Source organism: Fukomys damarensis, unplaced genomic scaffold (assembly GCF_012274545.1).
Source record: "Fukomys damarensis isolate Sample0158 unplaced genomic scaffold, DMR_v1.0_HiC HiC_scaffold_30, whole genome shotgun sequence".
Taxonomy (NCBI): domain Eukaryota; kingdom Metazoa; phylum Chordata; class Mammalia; order Rodentia; family Bathyergidae; genus Fukomys; species Fukomys damarensis.
Genome location: NW_022900942.1, coordinates 49,800,551 through 49,816,562, shown reverse-complemented (window position 1 = coordinate 49,816,562; position 16,012 = coordinate 49,800,551). Strand labels below are relative to the sequence as shown.

Below are 16,012 nucleotides of genomic sequence, written 5' to 3'. Positions count from 1 at the left end.
CGGCAGCACCACTGAGCTAAATCCTCATACCTGTTAGAATAACTCTGGATGACCAGGATTCTACCAGAAAATCCAGTGATGCCCAACCTGATTCCATCTAAAAATAATACAGCAGGCTATTTGTCTTTCTTTTTTATGAAAGTACTGTATACAGGGGGTGGTTATTTTACAGAAACATCTTAAATCTACAAAGAAAGTCAAATTAGTTACAGTAGTCTGAATCTCCAAGCCCGCAGTGTTGTGAATTTTTAATTTAATTTTTTAAGTTCTGAGTTTGAAGTTGTTATCTTTGATAAACTCAGTCTAGTAATTCTATCTCAGCCAGTAAAATAAAACAGAGGTCCCATTAATTTTTTAAAAATTCAATCTTGAGTGAAATTACAACTTATCCATATATATTTAATGACTTTTATTATTAATAAATTTGCATATTTGTTTCAAAGTCATATGTTTTAACTACATATTCATGATTTTTATAAACATTTAGTAACTACTTTGTTTTAAGCACTATTTAAACACTGAGAATGTGCTACTGTACACAAAAGAGGCAATCTTGTTGCCTTCATAGACTACATTTTTGAGAGGTTATTTTGTAATTATCATTTTATCTGGTTATTTTTAAAAAATCAAATTATTGCATAATAGTATTGGATTATGTTATGAAGTTCCATATACAGTATATATTTTTCCAGAAAAGTTACAATTTATGTGGGATTTGATACTTTGGCCCATATAATTGTTATATCAATATATTATTACCATCATCCAATGCTAGTTTTTGCAGATATAAAATTGGGATAATAACACATTCTTTTCCATGAAATTATTGTGGGAGCTAAAAGAAGATAATGTATAAAAGTAACTTACCCAAGGAATTACTCATATTATACACTCAAGAAATAGCTAGTATGACTTTCAATGTGTGGCTTACAATCTACACATTTAGCACATTTATCAGGAGATAGGCTCAAGAGTAAAATATGTCAGTTGTTTCATAGGAATTTCCCCCTAACCACGAAGGTAGCCCCATGCTATGGAGTATTTATGGTATTTATCTCAACTGCTTCTGAGAACATGTCATCAAGCAGGTTCTAGGTTAAATGCTTTACATTATTATTATTTATTAATCACATACAGCAAAGATGGCTGACGCTGTATTCTAAGATGTGAGAATTTAGAATAATGAGTCAATTATATTCTCAGTATTTTTGGAACAAATCATTAGCAGAGCCAGGACTCACATGAAGAAACACCTGAATGTAACACACAGGCTTCTTCAGATGAAGCAAATTTGCATGGGAGAAGGAAGGAGGCAAACGGAAGCGAATTTCAGAGAATGAAATCCAAACACTGAAATGTCAGTTCCCACCTGTTATCTGCAAGCAAAGATATGATCCAGTAGAATGAGGATGGAAAATTTGTCCCCATATGACATCTACAGGAAATAAACTAAAGTTTTGTTATCTCCTGATATGTTTTGCACCTCCCAAACCATGAATACGCAATGCTTTATTTCTATCATATCAGGTTTATCTGTCCGCTGATATATGTCAGGAAAATGGAATTTTCCACACTTTAAAGGACTTTGAATCCTACTTCAAATGTTCTGCGTGTACTCTCTGCTGCCTTCTGCCTGGCAACTGACCTCACTGCCATGACAGGTGTTCCCAATATTAATGACAATGGCTTCCTTTGCACTCAATTTTGGCAAAATAGTCTACCTCTCCATGAAGGAGAAGTTTAATAGATTAAAAACCAACGAAAGAGTAAAAGTATCACTCGAATCAGTAAACATGGAGCATAGAGAAAGATAAAGAAGAGAATTATGTGGCATAAATGAGTAACAAGATATTTGAGAGAACCTAACTATTAATAAAGAAGAAATTCCATTTTCATCAAGAAAAATTAATTTATTCTTTTTTTTTTTTTTCTTTTTTGGTACCAGGGATTGAACTCCGGTCCTTGCACTTGCAAGGCAGGCCACCGAACCACTGAGCTAAATCCCTGGCCCAATTAACTTATTCCTACTTTTAAAATCTAAGGTATGTTAGCTATGTATCATTTTAGGGCAACTTGACAATATGATTGGCTGTCTCATTAGTTTGGAAAGCCAGGCAGCAATGATCAATTTTGGCCATTACTTTTGCCAGCTTTCATGAAAAATCAAGAATTTAAATTTAGTTCATAATTTATAAAGACTGTTAGACAAGGAGCAAGAATGATATGCTCTAGATTTGACCAGCTATAAGGCATAAATTCTTCAGAATAAAAATTAATGTATTTTAACCATATAAAAGTATTATCAGTCATATCTGGAATTTTTTTCAAAACTACATAGTGTACAAATCAAGTCTTGTTTTATTAGTATTGTCTTCTGTTGATTGAACCAGAAATGCTGTAAGTAGGCCTCTTCTGGAAGAAATTATACCCTGTACACAAGCTTTCTAGGTTTTCTACCTTTCCTTTTACTAAAATGAAGGGCCTGTGGACCTTGTCTCAGGGATAAACAAGTGCAGTAGATAAACAAGAGAGAAATATATTCCAAGTGAATGCCTTAAAGTGTGGTGAGTCCCAAACCATATACATATACTATGTCTTTCTCCACTGTACATGCATATTTATCATAAAGTTTATATGTAGGCACAGTAAGACATTAACAAAATAATAATAAAATATATTGTGATAGTCATGCTTTGAGGTCATTATTAAGTAAAATAAAGGTTAATTGGTGCTAGCACTGTAATGTTACAATAGTCCATCCAAGTGACTCACAGGCAGACAGTAGCATATACAGCATGGATACGCTGGGCAAAGGGATGATTTACATTTGAGTTGGAAGAAAAAGCAGCAGCATAGCTTGAGATTTCAAATTACTGCTCAGAATGACACACAATTTAAAACTTGCTTAATTCTAAAATTTTTCATTTAATACTTTTAGAATTTGGCTCTCTATAGGTAACTGAAATCATGGAAAAGAAAGAAATCAAGGAGTGATAAAGGGGAACTTCTACATGTGAAAGGAGGATCAAGATTTTTCTCAGGAGTACGTTAGGGATAGTTAAAATATTTCATAACTATTCAAAAATTCTAAAATGTAAAATGAATGGGCAGATTACTGTGGACGATCTAATACATCGTCACTTTTTAGCATTAAAGTGACCTCCTAATATGGTTATTCTGAAGTTTTAAATTTGACTGAATCTTTGTTGGTCAGATTATAGACCTGGCACTCTACTGACTGTTACATTCAGTATCAGATGTCTTGGCCCTTAAACTCTACAGTTACCTTTAAAACTGTGCTACTTTAGGTCAGTCATTTTGGCACTAAAATAAATGTGTTAACTGCACAATATCACAAGCATTGAAGTAACAAAACAAGATTTTAAATTAACATTACGCAATGAGTCCAACATACAATAAGTCTGAGGAACGCTCTCTCTTCCTTCTGCTCTGTTCCTTCCTTTGTACCAAGCTTCTATTTAGTTCTAGACCTGATTCTAATTTGGAAGCAAAGGAGCCTGTTGTACCCATTTTTCTATCAGGCTTACACTACATTTGAGAATTTTTTTTTTTAATTCCTCAGAAATCTTTCAACTGAAGTGTTGAGAAAAACGTAACATGTAGTGAAAGCTTTCAAAATTTTATTGTGGCAATGACATATTCTTAACATAATTCTGGATGTTTTTCTGTTTCACTCCAACATCACGATTGACTACACGTGTCTCTTTTATTTATTGACTTACCTCCTATCCACTCAGTGAATACTTTCTAGGACTTGGTCAAACACTACTTTTCTCAATAGGTCAATTGTTAGGATTGAAGATTGTAAAATTTGAGACAAATTATCTGTTATAGTTTTTAAAAATTTCCAGAAATTGCTAGCTTGCCTTGACTGTTCAGGATGGCTAGCTTCTGTTAACTGCCTAAAACATATCTTCATTTGTTCATTATCTTGAGGAACCATAATTCAGAGGTTCTGCTATTCAGGCTTCTTCAAAAGTTTATTCCTCAGAATTACCCCAGAAGTGAAATTCCTATAATTAATTTTTTGATGACGTGAGTTAAGAATTAGCTTCAGGCCAAGATCAACTAATACAGAAATATGCCTGAAAGGAAAACAGTGCTCAGACAGATAAATATATAGATTTTCATTAATCATTCAGCAAAAGACAGTAGAGTCATTACTTAGATGCTACACGTGAATTACTACAAAGCTGGGTTGTCTAAGGACAACCTAGATATTTAATTTTAGTTTAGTATTACTCTGATCCAGATAAACAAGCATATGTTACATTATAGAAATTTAATGCCACTTATATTCAGGTTCAAATATAAGTAGGAGTGTTTACCAATTGGGAATGGTTTCTAAATGGAGTAATTTCTTTCTATTTCTTCTTCCTGTGATCTCTCAGTAACAATGGAGTAGGGAAAGAATATGACAAACACTTTCTTTAGCTTTGTCTGAATGAAGACAAACAGGGGAACCCTCTACTTGGGTTTGCAAAATAAGTTCTATAGTTTGAGTATTGAAAGTTTCGAAAAGGCCCATGCCTTAAAAGCTTGTTCTTAGGAGAGAGATTATAGCAAAACGTTGAAACAATTAAGAAGTGGGGCCTAATGGAAAGTTTTAAGTTTTTGAGGATATACTCTTAAGTGAAATAAATAAGTCGCACATGTTTAAATACTGAATACTTTCTCTGGTGTGAAAAACTATAATAGTACACAAGATCCTAAAGGGATAATTAACAATGTGAAATAGGAAGAAAGGGGCTAAAGGTGTAAGGAAAGTGGGAAGGGTAGGGGAAAGGGAATAAGGGAAAAGAAAAAAATATGAGAAAATAAAAAAATGGAAATAAAGTGTTTGTAAATGGGGAGCGGAGGAGGGGGTGAAGGGAGGGCAGGGATAAGGGGAAAACCTGAGAATCAAGACCTGTCATGTAAAGGTACAAGATCCCAGTAATGAATGCAACTGTATTGTATATCTAGAATGTACCAATAAACTCAATAAAAAGAAGAAAAAAAGAAAGAAAGTCTTAAGTGTCTTTAAGAAAGTCTTTAAGGTGTCTCTCCCTTCCTGGACACAATGAGGAAAATGGGATTTCTGTGCTATGTGCTCCTGCCATGAGGTACTGTGCTTCCACGGGTCCTAACAAATGTGGTTAATTTTCCATGGACTAAAACCTCTGAAACCATAAGCCAAAATAAACCCTCCCTCTAAGGTGATTATCTCAAGTGTTTAGCAAATGCGGTAGAGTCATACCAAACTTGCACTTAATCTGTCAATATTTTTATGGCATGGGGATAATTTTTAAATTTAAAAATAATAATAATGAAGATTATGATGACAATAATGCAATGCAATATCCCACTCAATAAGTGAGTATCACACAAGAGAAGCTATCTGCCTGAAAAAAATGTAGGTTTTGACAGTTATGGGAAAAATAATTGAAGGCTTTCCAGTTAGTTAAAAAAATTAAAATATATTGCTAGGCATCCAAGCGTGTGGATGATGATGTCCTTAATTATCTCTTCAATGAAAAACAAAATTAATTAGAGAAGTGTGTTAATAAAATTTAAATTATAAATAATATATACAGTATTATTGTAAGTGCTACATCATATACATAACCATACGTCTTATATCTAACATACTAATCTTAAATTTAGTTTTTACTATGTACAATATTTACCTCTTTTATCATCTTTTAAACAAGAAAGACGTTATGAACCAACTGAATACTCACTGGGAGAGACATAGGCACAGGTCACCAAGTCCATTGAACAGCTGCGTTCAATGTGGAAACTACACCTCAGTGATTCAGTACGGAACATTTCCTGGCAGAGAGTCTCTATGTCTCTAATTTTTACATTCTAATAGAAAGTTTTCACTGAAGAGAGTGACAGCAACAGGTTTACGGCATACAGTACAAATTGTACAGCAATTTTATGCTCCTAACTTTTTCATAAGAAAATGTCAAAGCTAGGAGACATGTGTGTGTCTGATGGAAGCACCGCGCTAAAGTGGTCTTCCAGGTGCAGTGAAATGGGGCTGACACTGCAACAGATAGAGGGGAGTAACTGTTCATCGTAAGTCTCACAAAGCCATGAAATTGAGGCATGTGAGCAGTTGTTTTCATAGTACTGAAGTCTACACATTGCCTGGTCCTCTGGAATCCAATAATTCACAAATCCAATGTGGGTACTTCCTGGATCTTTGTTACAAAGGATGCAAGGGTACATCTCAGAACTCCCTGTTCTTACCACAGATGGAATCATCACATTTTAGATATACAACATGAATCTGAACCAAGCCCCACACTCCTGGTGCTGCAAGAAGTTTATAGTTGACAATAACAAAAGATAAATACAAAAGTTGATTTGGAACATTGAAGTCTCATCCTTGTCTAGGCAAGCTGGGCCTTTGGAAAGGTGTGATTTTCTTATTTTTCAAAATAGGTGATTTTTAGATGATTTACGCTTAAAGTCTAACTACTGAGATCAACTCAATAAAATTCAGGTTAAATACTTTTTTTTTTCATAGTTCAAAAGAGCACAAAGATACATAACCTTAAATTTTCTTCTCACTTCTGTTATTTTAAGTTCCAATTCATCTGTTTTATGTTTGGTTACGTGGAAAATAGCACCAATTTGATAAGCCTCCTTGTAGAGGTGTTTGAGATAATCATTATTCTTTGACTTCAGTCTCAGTAAAGATTGAATTTCAGATTCATACATCACTTTTCTTTTTATACTACAAAATAAAGCAAAAAAGGTGAATATATGATTATGTTAAAAGAATACAGAGTCCAATATATTTAATAATAATAAAAAGGAACAAGATTATATTTCACATTGCCAAAACCACAAAATGAGATAGGTAATTAAAATTCAAATACAGAAAATGTGTCCCAAGACTTTATGTTTTCTACATCTCTTATAGATTACCTCTAATTATCAGGGTGCGCCCAATCTCAGAAGGATATGAATATTGGAGGTCTCAAAGCTTAGCTTTCAAAAGCTCCTAGTGCCATCAAAAAAATCTGGAGATGTATTTTGAGGTCTAGCCTGCATCTGGTAAATTATATCCTGAAAGTAAAATCTTCTATAATCCATGAAGATATTTCTATTGAAAGATACTTTAAATGGAAGTGTCAAAATTAAAACAAAAGCATGCACTAGACTAAGGTTTCCCAACCTCGGTAGAATATAGTACTTGGGGCAAAAAATTCTTTGTTCCAGTGGAAAGGGTATACTGTATATTATAAGATGTTTAGTAACATCCCCGCACTAGATGCTGTGGCTCTGTCTCAGTAGGGACAACCAAAAATGTCTCCAGGCTTTGCAAGTATCTTGTGGTGAGCGTACAAAATCATCCCAATTGAGAATCACTTGACTAGAAGAAAGGTCTTCAAACCTAGATGTTCATTATAGTCAACTGCAAAGCATATGATAAGTCTTTCTACCTCCAAAAATTCTGATATAACTGACCCAGGGTAATGCTCTAGCTTCAACATTTTCAAGCCCCCCCAGGTAGTTCTAATATGCAGCCAAGAATTGAGGTATTCATATTAACGAGAGAAATATTTCCCAAGTTGAGTATGTGCGAGAGTCACATGGAGAGTGTGTTAAGGCACAGATGCTCAACTTTCACAGTGTGATTCAGTAGTTGTGAGACAGACCTGAGAATATAAACCAGGTGATGTAGAAGACCCCACTTTGTTCGATTCACATTGCCCAGGAGGTTATCATCAGGATGAATATGGGTGTTTAAAGGAACACAGAGGAGATTGAATTGATATTAGCTGATGGGTAATACCCTCTTTATCCCCCACAATAGACTTAGTTGAAAAATAATTAGTCTTGCAAACTAGAGATCAAAAATGCCAGCCTCAATCAGCCTATCCCTGCCTTACAAGTCATCACTATTCTCTTGCTCAGTGGAACCACTATAGATAGGTAAGACAAGGACTGGATGACTGGTGCTGGCATTTTTATTTGTTTATTTATTTATTTTGTTTTTTTGAGACAGGGTCTCACAATGTAGTTGAGACTGACCTGGAACTCACTACGTAGCCCAGGCTGGTCTCGTACTCACAGTGATCCTCCTGCCTCAGCCCCCCAAGTGCTGGGATTACAGACGGGTGCCACCACGCCCGGCTTGGTGTTATTAATCTCTAGTTTTCAACCCTGATTGTTTTCCTGCTAGTTCTTATTTTCATGGAAACATGGTAGCAAGGAGTAAATATAACTGATGTTGAACTGCATCGATCTTTCATTCTTACCTAGCCCAAAGAAGGATATAATACACGATGATGACGTACAAACAAGAACAAACATACATCAAAGCATGCCCGAGACACAACAGACCTCAAGAATAAGGTAACCATCTCTGTAGAAAGGAAATGGGGCTAAAAAATCAAAGCAGGAGTCTGAGAGAGACATCAGAAAGCTGGTTGAATTATGATCTCAGATGAATGAACAGGCAAGATCCACAGATTCATAGCAAGGCTCTCCATGAGGCATGTGGGTCATAAAAAGAGCAATACACCTGCTTGGGCCATACACAGAAAGCTATGAGTGAGGACATTAAGATGAAAAGATCTTGAGGCCAGAAACTGTACTTAAAGAAAGACTACACACAAGACCAAAAAGAGAGCAGTGAGGGCGGAACATCAGAAAACAAAAAACTAACAGCTAAAGATATGATGATAAACTAGCTGTTCTTGAGGCCAGAAACTGTACTTAAAGAAAGACTACACACAAGACCAAAAAGAGAGCAGTGAGGACGGAACATCAGAAAACAAAAAAATTAACAGCTAAAGATATGATGATAAACTAGCTAAATAGTAAATACAAGAGTGAGAAAAGTCACACAGAGAAAACAGATATAAAGTGATGCAATAGATGCCAGAGAAAACGATTTTCTTCAAAGATAAGTGCCAAATTCAAGTTCCATTCATTGTTAAATTTTATTCAAAATTGATGGGCACAATCAGATTTTAAAAATTTACCACAATGCTCTCATTCAAATAACTATCAAAGAATTACTTCACATGTATGTAAAGCAAACCAAAAGGCTAAGTAAAAAGGCACAATTAAAAAATAATTAAGAAAGATCAACAAATATATGAACAAATATATAAGTATTGACTGTGAAAATTATTACATAAAAGGGAAGCTAAGTCATTAGGCAGTTGTAGAAAGATGGGATAAGTATAAAGATGATCAATAGCTAATTAAACTTTGCCAAAATATGAATAATAGAGGACATTAGAAAACTGAATAGCTCAAGACTTTATTAGAAATTTTGATAAGAATTTAATCATATTTTAAAATAAAAGATGTAACATGAAGTTTATGACAAATCTAATGTATCTCTTGAGGATATACCAATTAAAATCATCAGCTTATATTTTAAAAACAATATTCCATGCTGCCTACAATGTAAGACTTAAGACCAAACCATCAGGAGGGTTTGAAAATAGACATTTAGTGCAGCAATATTAATGTCATCAAATATAATTTGATACAAAAATTATAAGAAAAGGAAAGTAGTAAAAGAAAGAATCCAATAAGAAATGAAATAATTATTTACTTCCATGCCTCTGATCATATGTTCTCCAGATATGTAAAGAAAAAACCCCAATTAAAGGAAACAATGGACCAATCAAACCTTGAATTTCTACCCGAACACCATAGGACAGGAAATAGGCTAGAGAGGAAGTTTAGATAGCAAAATTACAGCTGAAATTCCCAGTTCTGAAAATCAACATGGATCACAAAATTTAAAGGTATTACTTAGTATTAGGCTGGATAAATCACACACATGCGCGCATGCACATACACACACACACAGAGGTAGGCATGGAATATTAAACCCTCAGAACTCTTAAAAAAATTCTAACATTCCCGGGGTGTGTGTTGGGGGGCAGATTATCTGCAAAACAATTATATCCAGAATACCATCAGATGTCTTACCCACCAAAACTAAGTGTAAAAACAAATCTTGACATTTATGAAAAAAATTGACCTTGGATCTAGATTATGATACTTTGAGAAAAGCTTGGTTAAAATGGATTGAGTAGAGAAAGGAAACAGGAGTGTTTATTTTGGTAGAATTTGCTATAAAGAATAGAAGAACATAAGTAGGATGTAGGAATAAGTTTTATTTTTTATTTATTTTGCACCAGAGCAATATGCTATGTTCAAATGCTATTAAGGAAAAATAATGATTCATGGGGAAAAATATAGCTATCACATGAAATTGACTGGTAAGAGAAAAAAGTAATCCTTATTTTATCTCATCTATACTGAATGAGTTACATGGAGAGATGATAGCTAAAATTGAGAGTGGCCTTTTAAATAGATAGTGTCTTGCTAAATTGCTAAATTGCTGAATCAGGACTCAAACTTCTGAAACTCTTGTCTCAGCTGTCTGAGGTGCTGGGATTACAGGCATGCACCATCATATTCAGCTTGATGTAGGCTTACAAATGAAGAGAGAGAAGATATAAAACAGTAATCAGAAGAGCTGAATGTTCTAGAAATTTCTTGACAGTGCTATTACTTGTGATTTGGGGCCCAAAATTAAACTTTTACAGAGAAGCAAATTTATTATGATGCTACTGAAGATTTCTAAGTGTCTCCAGCCCCTTGCAGTCTTCTGAGTGTCCTAGCAGTGTTTTCCCATGCTCATGTATTCTTACATAATCATATATCTGAAAAAGTTTGTAGAAACAATTGAGTAAGAACATTCTGGTGTAATATACTCCGTCAAGTGGCATTGCAGTACCTGTGGGATTTTGTATGATACTCTGACCTTTCATGTAAATTATCTTTCATATACCATAACCTTTAGAGTCAACCACTAATCAACCAATCAGCATCCACCCCGGTGAGACGAACTAGCATTCATGTTTACCTCAGCCACATTCTGCTGCTAGAAATAATTTGCTGATTGTTTAGGTCAGTGATAGAGATTTTTAAGTCATCAAAAGAAATATTTGGATGTTATTTATATAGGATTATTTTTAAATTAATTTTATTGATGCATTTTAGATACACGTAATGATATAGATCATAGGGAATTTATACTCTTACATAATATATCTTGATTCTTCTTTTTTCCCCAGTCTCCTCCCCTTCCACCTCTCTTCCATTCCTTATTTACAAAAGCTTTGTTTCCACTTTTTTCCTTCTATTCTCTTTTTTTTCCATTTCTTTTCATTCCTTTTCCCTTCCTCTTTCCTTATCCCCCTTCCCATTTGAGCATTTTCTTCCTATTTCCCGATATCTATTATACATTTTGGTCCTTATCCTTTCAGTATATAAGGTATGTAATATATATTATGATCAAGTATAATTCAACTTATAAGAAGAGAAAGAGAAACAAGAAGGTGAGATAGACAACTTAGTAAGAAGGATGTGAAAATACAGTAAAGATAATGATAGGTCCACAGAAAGTGCCCAACAAATGTTGGGGTTAGGGTGTTAGTGGAGCGAATAAGCTGGAAAGAGAGGTGTTTTTGATCAAAGTTCAACTCTTACAGTTGAGTTCAGGAAGTGCCTATGTTGGAACTGCCAAGATCTAAAGTAAAACTTTTCTGGGAAGGTGGTGTAAGAACACAGAGTTCAATTTCTTCCAGGAGTTGTGTATGCGGCAAATTCACATTTCCATAGCCTCTGCAGAGGCAGAAGATAGGAAGGTGAGGGTGCTTTATTTTTCTAATATTTTAATTCCTTTTTCTAAAATAAGGAAGCATGTGAATTACTAGTTACTTTTGAATGATGTACATGGCACTTTAATGTGTGATTCTTGCATTTCATCCTTCAACATCAGAAAAAAAAAAGCAAAATAAAAACATTTAAAAGTTTGCTATGAAATGCTGGAAGAAGCATTCTGTTCTTCTGGGAAGTAGCACAAATGCATAGGCCTGGGAGATACAGCTTAAATGGACATTAAAAACAGTACACTGTGGATTCATTCTAAATATTCCAGGCTATTTAACAATTTCAATGATACTCTAATTGAAATCTCTGTAAATCAGTCATCACTCTGTTAAGTCTTGACAAACACATTTCATAAAATATACCAATATATCTTTATGGTATTCAATATATATTTTTTGCTCATTTTCCTTGATTATTCCATCTTTGGATCACTGTAATTAGAATGGCATTGTCTTGCTTGAAGTATAGTTGAGCCTCAGAAGTACTTAATCAGAATAATTTGCAGAGCTTGGAAATAAGAAAATGACTATGAAGGAATTCCTACCACACAGTTAATCTTCAACAAACCTAAATCTAATCAATTTGAAATCATGTTAAACAAGTTCCTTTTTCTCGACTTTAGTTGTTGAAGCCGGTCTGTCAACTATCAAGTAAAATTGTTTGCTCAAGTCAAATATCCCCAATGCAGAAGGTCCATTTCTAATGAATGCTTGATGGTTTGAGAGTCAAAATTATCAAAGGATAGACTGCTGCTACAAGGTGAACAAGTATTTAGTGTCCTCATCTCTATCACCAATGAGTCTGGTGAATATTTATATAGAGTACTAAATTAGTTAACAAGTAATGTTGTCATTTTCAAACTCACTTATATATGAGCGAGGAATCATTTATTGAAGTAATAATTATTTTACCCATGTTAATAATATGACAATCTGGGAATGACATCAGAATGGTGCGATGATGTTTAAATGTATCAATGAAATTAATTTAAAAAGTAAAAGTGGCCAGGTACAACATGAAACTGCAAAGACAGCTGTGGCTATTGAAGGAACCCCGTGGGATGCATGAAGAAGGAATTTCCGTCACTTCACCCCTGTCAAAATCAATGCAGACGTGGAAGGGAACTAATCAGAGGTAGGTTTAGAGAGCAAAGAAAAATAATATGGTGACCAAAATACAGACTGTACATTAAAGATTATACTGGCTAAATGCAGACCACTGTAAGTTCATGTGAGATATGATAGCTTGATCAGATTTCTGGAGGAATAGTAAAGTAACCAGATTAGAAGAATGTTTAGCAGATAGAGCAATCTTTGTTGACCTGTTGAATATGAATTTTGAAATACAAAGAAATGTCAAGAAAAATAAAGTTTCTGAGTCATGAAAGCTAGTTAAATAATCTGGCAGATAATTAAGGGTTGAATGAGATCCTGAGCTTGAATAGATATATTGTATTTAAAACTAAAGTATCTTTGGATGGAAGAAGATTTGTCCAAAGGTAGTAGGATAAATTTGTATTGAAGTCACTAATAAGATCAGGGGTTTTGGTTCTTTCAACTTTTTCTAAAGGGATCTATAGAGATTAAAGAATAACACTGGGAAATTAACTAAACAGAATTTATACTAATTATATCACAAACACCACCATATTATCCTAGGAATGCAAACTGAAGAGCTTCGTTACATTTCACATATTGAGTATGAAGTATAAAAAAGTGATTTATAGAATTACCTTTCACTGATTTGATCTGTTATGGTGATGATTTCATTTGCAAGCCTTTTATTTTCTGCCATTGCTTGAGCATATACTACGGAAATGTCGGAAAAGTCTCTTGAAACATTATAAAGTTCAACATCCCACGTTTTTTCCTTTAAGGAAAGAATCATTTATATATATTTACTGATCAGAAAAGAAAAATAAATAGTAATAAGTTTTTATTACTCAAGTTAATATTTGAGAACAGAGCATGAAGCTCTATTAGAAAGTGAGGAAAGGTCAACTTACAGTGGCATAAAAATCATTAAGTGCTTCCTTATATTGCTGTTCATATTTTTTTTGCTTCCAGCATATTTGATCATAAATCTTCTTCAAATCGTCCAGCTAAAAAAATGCACAGAAAATAAATGAATTGTGGAGACTTCCATCTTTTTATACAGGAAGACATAGATTATATTTCATTTTGTGCAGCTTCCAAAACTTAATAAACGTTAACTGAAGTGGTATAAAATTATACCATAAGCTGGTTCTGCTTATGAAAATTTATGCAAGATTTTGGCAGAATACAGCAAATCCAGCCAGTGTTCAAATGAATAATTAATCACGGTAAAATGGAATGTGTTTTGGCTGTGAAAATTAGAAATTCTTCAATCATAATTCATCCCCACAGTTTAAAGAAGAAAATAACACAAATACCATATCATTTCTCAAAATGAGCACTTAATAAATTCACTATCTAATTTTCATAATTTTTTAACCTAGTAAGGAAAACCTACTTAAATATAAAGAAACAACAAATATTCAAAAAGATTATGAAATGTTGAATTCATGTTTGTTAAACTCAAGAAAACCATAATATCTTTTATCACTATCATATTTAATTGTGTTTTGTGAAGAACTAGTCAGGCACAATTGTATAATAAAAGCAAATGTTGCTATTGTAATATTGACAGTGAGTAGATGGATAGCTTTAACTTCAGATAATATGATTAAATACCCAAGGAAACAGAAGATTCTATTGAAATTACAAAAACTGATTTTAACAAAATGATTCTATAAAAGGATAAAGAAATCAATAGATTTCATCTAAAAGGGTAATAATTTGTCTTTATAATCTAGTAACAGTACTATAAAAGTTGTGTTAAAATATAAAATATTTGGAATATATTTTTTGTAAGATTGAAAAGCCATAAAAGTAAATATGAACTCCCATAAAACACCCACATCAGGATCCACAAGAAAAGAATGGTATGTATTAGAAACTTTTAATGCAATATAACATCAGTATTCTTAAAATTAACATTAAAATATGATAAAATTCTTTTATTAATTTCATAAAATGTTTTATGGAAGAAAAATGAATGAAACCAGTCATAAAGTGAAAATAAAATTAATATTTTAAGCTTGATATTAGACATTAAAACATTCTAATACCATTATATAAAAGAAGTCTTTTATTATTGTAATAAGTAAAGATCATAGGGAAAAATTAGAGGGCAGAAACATATCTAAACCAGTATTTTTTAAAGTGGTATATGAGTTTAGTGACAATTTATTTAACTAATATAGTTATAATAATTTGGAATTTCTATTTCCAAAACATACAAAATGGTCATTACTTCAAACCCATTCCCATTATAACAAAAATGAATTTCAGATGAATATGGACATGAACACAAAATAGTACAAATTATTAAATCAATCAATATGACTTTACTCATATAGTGGCTAAAGGAAAATGTCACCTTGCCAAATAAACCAAAAGATCAAAAGATCTGTTGATGCGTTTGACAACTTGTTTTATAAAAGTATGTGGAAAATGCATCGTAAAAATGAAGGAAAAATGAGACCATGAAAAGTGTGTAATAACAGTTCGATTTTCTTAGAATAAATCTTTGCAAAGGACATAATAAAAATGGCAGAATAAAAAATTCTGAGAACTCTTTTCTTCATCAATGTAATAAGAAAACTGGCCAAAAAGAACAGAAGGAAGGAAGGAAGAAAATGGAAGGAGAAGAGAAGGAGGAAGGGAGAAAAAAAAGAAAAAACTGTAGAACAATATTCTTGATGAATATAGATTAAAAATTTGTAATGGTTTATATTTAGATGTTCTCCTAAAACTTTATGCATTCATATGAGGGGCTTTCTGGAGGTGGCTGGATTTAAAGTGTGTGAATATGGATTAAGGATGTGAGGTAACTAAATTAGTCCACTGATTGGTTTAGCATAATTTTGGGTATGAAAAATGAAAAGCCTCATCTTGGATATAGGTGGCACCAACCAATAGGCTTTTATCTTGAATGGAATAAAAGGGAAAGGGGGGCTTGATGTTGATGCTTCTCTGCTTCCTGTCTGTTGCTTCATGGACAGGTTCTGCTATGTGATGCTCCTCTGGCATACCACTCTGCCGACTATGGACTGAAACCTCTACATATTGTGAGCTAAAATAAACCTTTCCTTCTTTATGTTGTGGGTATTGGGTATTTTGTGACCACAACAAGAAAATGAGCACGATAAAAATTCCTTAACAAATATATGGAAATCCAACTGAACACCACATTGAAA

The 16,012-nt window shown here is 33.3% G+C and overlaps 1 protein-coding gene across 1 annotated transcript in view; it reads right to left on the bottom strand.

Moving 5' to 3' along the window:
* Ccdc178 (coiled-coil domain containing 178) overlaps positions 1-16,012 on the bottom strand; it is a 373,788-nt gene that overhangs the window by 232,157 nt on the left and 125,619 nt on the right. The window contains exons 11-13 of the mRNA XM_033757579.1: positions 13,736-13,831; positions 13,463-13,599; positions 6,568-6,751 (exon numbers count right to left, since the gene is read on the bottom strand). Of these exons, the coding sequence (XP_033613470.1) occupies positions 6,568-6,751; positions 13,463-13,599; positions 13,736-13,831 (417 nt within the window). The remainder of the gene's footprint in view (positions 1-6,567; positions 6,752-13,462; positions 13,600-13,735; positions 13,832-16,012) is intronic.